Source organism: Haplochromis burtoni, unplaced genomic scaffold, assembly GCF_018398535.1.
Source record: "Haplochromis burtoni strain Fernald_Lab_line unplaced genomic scaffold, NCSU_Asbu1 Contig_12, whole genome shotgun sequence".
Classification (NCBI taxonomy): domain Eukaryota; kingdom Metazoa; phylum Chordata; class Actinopteri; order Cichliformes; family Cichlidae; genus Haplochromis; species Haplochromis burtoni.
In genome coordinates, this window is record NW_024582373.1 from 2,365,825 (window position 1) to 2,375,284 (window position 9,460).

At 41.6% G+C, this 9,460-nt stretch overlaps 1 protein-coding gene across 1 annotated transcript in view; it reads right to left on the reverse strand.

The window, feature by feature from the left end:
• Window positions 1–9,460, reverse strand: part of itga9 (integrin, alpha 9) — a 51,690-nt gene extending 42,230 nt beyond the window's left edge. Inside the window, exons 1-5 of the mRNA XM_005915436.3 lie at window positions 8,621–9,460; window positions 8,214–8,341; window positions 6,002–6,108; window positions 3,721–3,844; window positions 1,785–1,852 (exon numbers count right to left, since the gene is read on the reverse strand). Coding sequence (XP_005915498.1) covers window positions 1,785–1,852; window positions 3,721–3,844; window positions 6,002–6,108; window positions 8,214–8,341; window positions 8,621–8,808 — 615 coding nt within the window. The 5' untranslated portion in view covers window positions 8,809–9,460. The remainder of the gene's footprint in view (window positions 1–1,784; window positions 1,853–3,720; window positions 3,845–6,001; window positions 6,109–8,213; window positions 8,342–8,620) is intronic.

The window sequence follows — 9,460 nt, forward strand, 5'->3', positions numbered from 1 at the left end:
GTGTGTGTGTGTGTGTGTGTGTGTGTGTGTGTGTGTGTGTGTGTGTGTGTGTGGTGTGTGTGTGTGTGTGTGTGTGCAAATGAATTCAATTTAAAATCGATAATCAGGTACATTCTAGGCCTTCTTCTGTGTCTTTCTAAAGTTTTAAATTGCCAAAACTCACATATTTATCATGTAGTAATATAAACATTTCACTTTTCATAGTTATCCAAAATATTACAGGACCCCTAATGTGCAGTATAAATGAAAGAACAAACTTTTTTTTAAAAACAAAGCCATGTGTTCTGCATGTGGTTTGACTGTGTTTGAGTCATTCGTGTGTATATATAAAAGCTAGTGCGCAAATTTAGAGTTCATGTTTATTTATTCATTTAAGCCTGTTAGATGGCAGCAAATAGTGGAAAATGTCCATCACATTTTTTCCATAATCCAAAGGTCTCTAGGTAATTTATTTTGCCTTTCCTAACAGGAGTAAATGGGAAAATCCTCACACTGGCAAACCTGAAAACGACTGGAGTTTAATAATAGTAACAGGCTACGCAGATGCTAAAATAATATTTTGCATAGCTAAAATAAAGGAGAAGTGCAAAAATGATATGAAATGAATTTCTTGCCAGTGAAAATGTTTGTTAGCCTAGGGCCACAGCTGTGCTCTGAGGACACATTTTAAGTCATTTACGGTCTACTGTACATTACTGTATGTTCCAAATTAAGCTTAACTACAATCTGAGACATGAAAAGAACCTTTGAGGAACACATGGCTCACAGGAAAGACTTATCCTGCACATGCATTGAAAACGAGAGTCCTAAACTGGTTACAAAATACTTTTTTCAATTTTTAATGAATCCCTCAAATGCATCTTTTCCCCTGTCACACTACAGTTCTGCTAAGATGCATGTAAGAGTTAATCTATTTGCACTTCCTCTCACCAACTCCACTCAGGCGCTTCACTGACTCAGTTCAATGGGGCAGCTGTGTGAAAGTGCAGCATCCACCAGTTGGAAGACCGGTGGATTGATTCCCCAGCTATACCAGTCTGCATCTTGAAGTATCCTTGGGCAAAATACTTAACCCCAAGTTGTTTCTGATGAATTGGAGCGTGTGTGCAAATGTGACAAAGGTATAGAAAAGAACGCTTGTATGAATGTGAGTGTGACTGGGTGAAAGAGGTAATAAATTTGTAGGAAACTAAGCACTTTGAGAGCTCAGGTAGAATAGAAAAGATATGTTTGGGAGAACAATAGGTATTTGTAAGGTACACAAAGGTAATACACGATCATGAATGGTATCGTGTCGATACAAAGCAAGGCAAGACAAGAGCATCAAAGCCACGGAGAAAAGGAAACTCATATTTTCTTTAACGTTTTATCTCGTGGAACCACACCAGAGGTCACATGAGGCCGCCGCATCCTTCCCTACCTATCTGCTATCTCTGAAAACATTAGCTTACAATTGTCAGCAGAGCACTGGTGGTTTTGATACAAATATATTTATCTGAGTGTAGAATTTGGACCACACCAAAGTCTTCTATAAAGGAGGATGTGATGCTACTGCTGAGAAGGTTATACGCGATCATGGATGACATCCCGTGTCAATACAAAACAAGGCATCAAAGTGACAAAGAGGCGAGCGAAGGGAAAAAGATCATTCAAAGAGCCTTTTAAACATGTGGTGATGCGATGAAATATAGAAATTTACCAAACAATGAGAAGAAACACTATCTCTGTGTCAACCTGACAGAAACCGGGGGACTTCACAAAGATGAACAAGCACTGTTACTGACCTCCGTAAAAACTCCCGCTATCCCAGCTTGGCACGAGCCATGCTCTTCCCCATACTTCTGCTTATAGTCTGTAAGAGAAAACAAACCACAAATTATTTCACTGTGTGCCTGAGCCAGCGTTTACTGGAGTTTTTCCTGCATTCCATATGGAGCTAGTCAAAGTCCCGGTCCCATCCAAGAAGAGTCTGGGGGCAGAAAGCAGACTGAAAGAAGGGGTGCAACACCACATTCAATGAAACGACCTCTCACATGCACTCTCAGGTTACGAAAATATTGAGCTTGGATCGGCACAAAATGCACTGTAAATATGGTCCCATGCAAAGTGTGTCTGGCCTCTCTCCCCGCAACTGCTGGCAACATGAGTCACCAAAGGAAGTGAAATCCTGACCTGGGAGCATGATTAAGGTGTAAACCAGGCTTTCATAAGTAGCTCTGAGTCACATAACAAAACATGTGAAGAACACATTTACAAGAGTGGCCATTAAATGCTTTACAGCACATTATTTTTCAAATGGAACTTCATTTTTAGTGTTGTAGCGGGCGCCCGCACTAAAATAACCTGCAGGACAAATGGATTTGATTTACTGCAATCATAACAAAATTGAATTTCTCTAACTTGAGCAAATCTTTGCTTAAAAGCACCTGATTTCGGCGACGTTAAGCCAAAATCTGCATCGTAAGACCGCTTCAATAAATTTGCCAGCACTATACCTTTGTGAAAATAATTTTCTTTGGCTAAGTGGTGCAAAACGGAAGACAAACTCTGCACTTCCACAGGTCAAATGCTCGTATATTTGGCTTCGCAAACTGGGTGTCCTTTCGTAGCCGCAGCTGGCTCTTGCCAAAGTTGAACTTGAGGGAGAGAAATCACACTTTAGGGCTCGCCCACTACCGTTCCCCGGTGCCAGGACACCAATCAGAAATCAGAGGCAGACGTGGGGCTTTTACAGTGACGTTCCTGGCTACAGAAATAATGTGCCGTGAAAATATGTAAAAGGGAAAGGACGAACAAAACAAACCGGTTATTCCAAACCTGGGAGCCTGGGCCTCTTACAGAGTCCCACAGTCTGTGTGGATTATCTAAAGGGATGTTAAATTATTAAAGGGATCTGAAATAAAAACTAGAGAGTATCTCACTAGCTGTGGCACCACTGAGTTCTGCCGTCTCAGTGTCCCCTGGCACTCTATGGGTCAGACCTCACCAGTTTTTTATATAGACCTTGATTTTCATTTTAACTATAAGTGTATAAGCGTACCTTTACATGATTGACAGCTCAGAATATTCCATATTTAACTTATAGTAAGCCTCTGTGCAGCCTCTCTTTGAAACAAGCTCCCTTCTCTTTCCCTGTGAGCCACCTTTCCTTTGATTGGCTGCCCCTCACAAGCCCCTGATATAGGATTCCTCCCTCCTCTTTTTGTCATCATAAAGAGCCAAGAGTAAAAGTAAAGAGAAGTCTAAAACCATACTTGGACTTCATTATTAAACCTACATTTTATAAACTCAACCAAGAAGGTCATGTGCCTCCGCCATTGGTTGGTTAGTCATTTTTTCAGCAGGGTTATGAAAAGCTACCAATCTGATTTTCATGAAACTTGGAATGAAGCATTAGCTGAGGAGAAATGGGTTGATTGCTGGTGCAGATCCAGACTGTGTTGTAAAAATATCAAGACACTTATGCAGTTTTGGCAGCAGATTGGCAAAGGTCTGGACTTTCTGAGTGGCTTTCAGGGTTGTTTTTCTGGTACTTTCCAGACACAAAAAAATGATGGAACACGCTAAGGTCATAACCAAAGTCTACGCTTTGATTTCAGATGGATTTAGTTGATTAAGCTTCTGGAATTCAGTGACAAGCTCTCTCGCCCCAATTCAGAATGATTTAAAATAAAGAAAAGCCCCAACAACATGAGTGCTGTGATTTTGCTTGTACTATACCTTCATAACAGGGGATAAGTGGTTTTGTCCCATGCTGGAGCGTTGGGGGAATGATGGAGCAGTATCCATGCGGAAGGATATGCTCTGACTCGTAGAAGACGTTTTTCCAGCGGTGAGCACAAGCCTGTGAGAGTGAACAAGTGAGCATTAGTGAACAACACATACGCATTTCCGTAAACACAAACAGCTCAAACTCCAGGCAGGCGTTGATCAGCAGTGACGACTGAAGCCCCCTTTTTCTCGCCGGCCTGGAGTCAGCGCGTCTCTGTGGCTGTCAAATGATCGTCAATGAGAGGGGGAATTAAAGCCCATCCATAACCCTGACCATAACAGCCATGGTCTGTGGTGTGAATATCTCGAGATCTGTCTTTCCCATGCAGCATTTGAACGCTCAAGAGAGAAAATGTTCACATCAATGACTGTGCGTTTTAAAAGTTTTAATTTCAGGACGGCTCCTCCGGGTTTTTGCGAGTGAGAGAGACAGGGAGGCCAAAAGTTCAGAAAAGCACACGCAGCGAAAAAATAAAGTGGATCAAAAGACAAAGAAGCAAACTTCTCCTGCATTAAACTGCTGTGGAAAAGTGGAGTGCATGAACGGTACAGGGGGTAATTCTCCAAACAATACTTTCCACTGTGTTTTTCAAAAATATAACGGCCAAGTGTTTGGTAAGCAAAAGGAATACAGAGCAGATTTTACAAATTTTGCACAAAAGAGGCCACATAAATGTGTAAATGTGGTAATAATTTAGGACCCTGGGGGGAATGGTGGTGGAGCCCCTGTGGCTCTGGGGACAGCTTTGGATGCCTCTGTGCACACAGAGTCCACTTCATTTCCCTCCCCAAAAGAACCCACCCTCCCTAACTCCAAAAACACACAGACATAGCCAGTCTCAGTGAAAACAAGAGCTTGGCAGATTGTGGGCATACAAAACGCATCAGATGACTGTCTGGAAGCAAGATGCTACGTTGAAAAACCCTTGTGTTTCGAAGGAAAACTTGGCCAACAGAAGTAACAATATCAGTATAAACTCTCCCTCTTGAGTAGAAGCAGATTTTTTTTCTTTTTTAAGATCCATCAGCTGATATAAACATAGCAAAAAGGCAGCTGACACGCTCCGCAGCAACTGAGAATTTCATGGTTGGAGTATGGAATCTGTGCTGTTGTCATGTTCCTGTTCAGTTTTAAAAGACCTCGCTGGTCACAAACAAAAAGGCCTCCACTGAAAGCGCAGATGAAATCACCACTGTACACATCTGCCAAACAGCCGTTTCCCTTCATGAGTTCATTCAGATGAGATTTTTAAAAAGAAGAAAAAAAGGAAAAAAAAGAGGCCCAGCAACACGTGGCTCTGGAAAGCCACCACCTTTATTTTATCATAAGCCTCGACCTAATGGCCAGAGAGTGTGCAGCTACTCGGTGTGTTGTTATACAACGCTAAGCTCAAATTCCCAACGCTGACAGCTCCAAGAAGTCTTCACATTTTCACTGATGGGTAAAGCCAAAGGTATTGGTTTGAAAATTGTGCCAGTACATTCCAGTGAGGTATTAAAGAAATGGACCGGAGAGGTTTGGATGGATGAAAAGTTATCGGGATGTCTTTGAGCAACAGGTATTCAAACATGAGAGAGCTGCCCACCCACCTGATGCCTTCAAACTCTCCTGCATTGCCACTAGTTTCCGCGCTGCCCACCGCAGGAGGCGGGGGGTTAATATTTAATGAAAAGCCGCTCTTGGATGGGACCGCCGCAGAGGGGCTGAAGCCTAAACAAACTTTGCCAGCTGCCCTATGATCTTTGTGCAAACACTTAGCAAAGCGCCCCTGGGATTAGCACCATTTGAATCCTCTAAACCAGGTTCTCCTTTCTTTTGTTTTAACTAACAGTCTGCTTTTTTTATTTAAAAAAAAAACCTGTTCCAGTGACTCTTCCAGCTCCACACACGAGGTGAATGTTTCACAGAATTATGTAACCACACAGTCGATTCCAGCTGATGTTACTCCACTTTTGAATAGAAAATCATTCAGATTCATTTATTTAAATTCTTCATTTTTTTTTAAATTTATGGCACTAAAAGTTAGTAAGAATGTAACAAGTACACAGAAAGAAGAAGTTGTCTTCTCTTAAGAAAGACCACAGTGGTGAGAGCTGCTGTGGTGTAACAGTGTGGTTAATGGTGACACATTTGTTGCAATGATGCTGGCATAATCGGGGCTGTTTTTAAAACATGGCTTGAATTAAGCAATTTGCAGAAACGACTGTTGTGTTCTGTCCCTCTGCTCACCAGGATTTTGCCGTTGGCGCTGTCCTGGCGGGCCAGGCTGACCCCCATCCACTCATCATCTCTGTCTCCTTGGCAAGTCTTCCCACACGACTCTCTCTGCCTGTTTCCTGAAAGACAATGGGAGCAGTTTGCAGACATTGAGTCACAGGAGGGAGGACCTTTTGGAGTGGGCGACTTGTCAAGTGTCAGCTTTTAGAGATCCGGTATTTACTCTTCACTTTCTGCAGATTCTGCAAGTGATTATCACACAGCTGACCGTTTCAAAAACTGGAGATGGAAAAAAAGTCTAAGTCTAGCATATTTAACGATGATTCCTCTACAGATAGTCAATGGCATTGAGTGTACCATTTTCATTATTTTCTTAATCGACCGGTAATGTTACAATACAAGGTCATTATGATGTGGAAACACAGACGGTAAACAAATCCTCAAATTTGCAGTGCTTGAACAATCAAATGATTAATTTGTCAACTGTTGCAGTTCAAATTCCTTTAAGTGACTATCTGATCCATTGACTGCCGCAGCTCCAGATCTCTGAACGAGCTTTCTAACCAAGAAACAGTCATGTGTAAAGGTTTCAGGCACTATTTTGATTCTTATCCTTGGCTATCACTGGTGAGGCGTCAGATTGGTCCCAAATTCATTCTACAGCATGGCAACCGCAGACGTGCACTCAGAGTCACAAAGATCTGTCTTCACCAGCAACATCTACCAGCACATGGTATGGCCTCCACATGCCTCTGATCTCAACATCCCAAGTCAGCTTGGGATTACATGGATTTAAGCTGTCATGACGAGAAAGCCTAAATCCACAGAAGAGCTTTGGCGAGTCCTCTAAGATGTTCGGAACGACCCTCACTACTCAAAAACGCAAAAGTCTCAAGCCGTCCTTCTTCTTTTTTTCTTTTTTTTACATTTTTATGAGGAAAATGAGAAATAGGTTCAACATTTATTGAAACATTGAAACAAGTTATTAAAAGATACACTTTAAAATGGATTCTTTGATAAGCTGCATGCGATGTACAGACACAGCACTGATTCATCTCCTGAGTTACGTGCCTTTTGCTTGAGTGATTCATAGCTCAGTGTAAAGTGGTTCAACAAGTAAAAAAACAAAAACACAGTCAGGTGCAAGAACTGAATGAAAATGAGTTAAAAAGCAAGTTAAAAAAGTAAAATAACTTGAGAAAGCCTTTTACCTCAAGTTTATTGAGGAGAGCTGGTGTTTTGCTTTAAAGTTAAAGACTGATCACAACCAGTACTGCTTGCTTTCATTTATTAATTATAACATGTTTACAAAATTCATTGACAATTTGGTCAGTCAGCAGTTAGCAGTTAGCAGGTTCAGGAACCATCAGCACAGAAATAGGAAATCAAACTTTGAATGGAAAAATCAAGAGGACATGCAGCTTAATATAAAAGCAAATGAGTTTATGATAAAAATTAATAAAATTTAAAAAAAAAAAAACAGTAATCTGAATGCTTTATTGGTATTAGAGGTTTGAAATCCTGAACAAGAACATCGTAAGGATCATGGATCCAGGGTAAGCAAATTAAGATCAGCAGTAGAATAAAGTTACAAAAAGATAAATATCTATGTTGCATATCAGTTGTAAGCATCATTCTTCATTTCAACAATGAATCCAGTAAATTGGGAACACAGAAGAGTTTCTCTGTGTCACTGTGTTTCAGTCATATGTAGATATCTTTTGGTTACACAGTGACCAAGAATGGGGTTCATACTGAAGCCATGCATGCACCCCGTCTTTCTTAACCGCAGGAACAGAGCAGGAGGGGGGATAGGGGGGTGGGGGTCGAAGCCCCAGCTTTTGGCTCACTTGCTTGGAAAATATTAGCAAAGGCATAAATCATATTTATCAAAATATTTATACACCTCTGCACACAGAACCCACTTGTCTTTTTTTTCATGTCTCGATATAGTAAGTTATGGGCTAAAAGTACAACAGCGCACAGTGTTAGCAGCAATATACGACTTCGTTATTCTGGTTAAACAAAACAGAGGCGTGGGGGAGTTTATGCAACAAATCAGTAGTAGCAGGAGGACAGCACCGGGTAGTGTTTTTTTTTTTTTTTTTTTTTTAATATATATAAAATAAACGATTCTGTTATAACCTGTGTGTATGACCGAATGCATTGCCTGCTTCAGCATTGTGTGGTGTTTGTATGGATGCTGTGGGTTTGTGTGACTGACCTCTTCCCAGATCCATCTCTGTGCAGCGGCGATCAGGGTTGCTGTGAACTCGACACTTATATAGAGCTCCGGGAGACTGCACAGAGCTACTGTAGGAAGAGTTTGCCTTTGGTGCCCCGACTATTACCCTGCATCCACGACAAGAAATGAGAGGAAGGACACAGTTATGCTTTTTTTTTAACCCCCCCAGAACACTTTAACATACATCTCTTTAATACATTACTGACACCTAAAAATGGGAAATCCTATTGCAGGCAGTGAATTTGGAATGCAAATAGTGCGGGCTGTTACAAGTACTTTTAAGTATCTGGGTGTGGATGCAAGTTGGACTCAAGAGACATTTAAACTTCTACGACAAAAACACAAATCCATTGCATCGCTGTCGGAAAATGCAAAATGGGACTCACCAGCGTGTGTTGTCGTGATAATGCTCCAGCACAGAATAGCCGAAAAAACTAGAATTTGGTCCGCGGAACACCAAAGGATGTTCTAAGTCTATGTTGTAAGAATAAGCCATTGAAATGGAGAGATAAACATAAAAAATATTCCGCACTCCCGTCCTGTATCTCCGCGGAGGAGCCATCCCTTTGCGCATCGTGCGTAATAACGCAGTAGTTTCCCCAAAAATAAAAATAACAATAAAAGTGAGGGACAGAAAAAGCCAATAAGGAGTAGTGAGCTATTCAGTGGGCAAACTGTTATAAGCTATCTTTCAAGTATTTTCCGGGTCTTGCAGAGCATGTAGACTGTGATGGCATGAGGAAAGAGTCGCAACGGAAAAGTTAACGTTCCGGTAAATAACGGTGCGTCAGCTTCTCTCCATTCTGTGTCAATCTGAGGAGGTTCTCGCTCGCAGGCTGGCTGTCGCTGAGATAAATGCAGTCAGCTGTCAAGTTAGTGAAAGATTTCCTGGAAGTAAGGGAAGTTCTACTTAAAATAAGAGCATCGCTGTTTGGTTTAATCACAGTTCTGACGTTAGAAGAAAAGTCGAGGTTTTAGCGTGAAAGGAGCAGCCGGAATGAGTTTTTTTTTCTTATTGTGGTCCAGGGACGCTGGTAACGTGGTCACGGAGAAACGAGAATGGTTTAGAAAGCATCACATTTCACCCGTGGGCTCTGGGGGGCTTTGGATTCTCCAAAACCGAGGGATGAGGGCGCACTGCTGCCCCCTGACGTTTTCCCGTCACGTTGAACAGTGACAGCTTCATCATTTTTAAAAGTTACAGGTTTCATTTCCATCTTATTGAC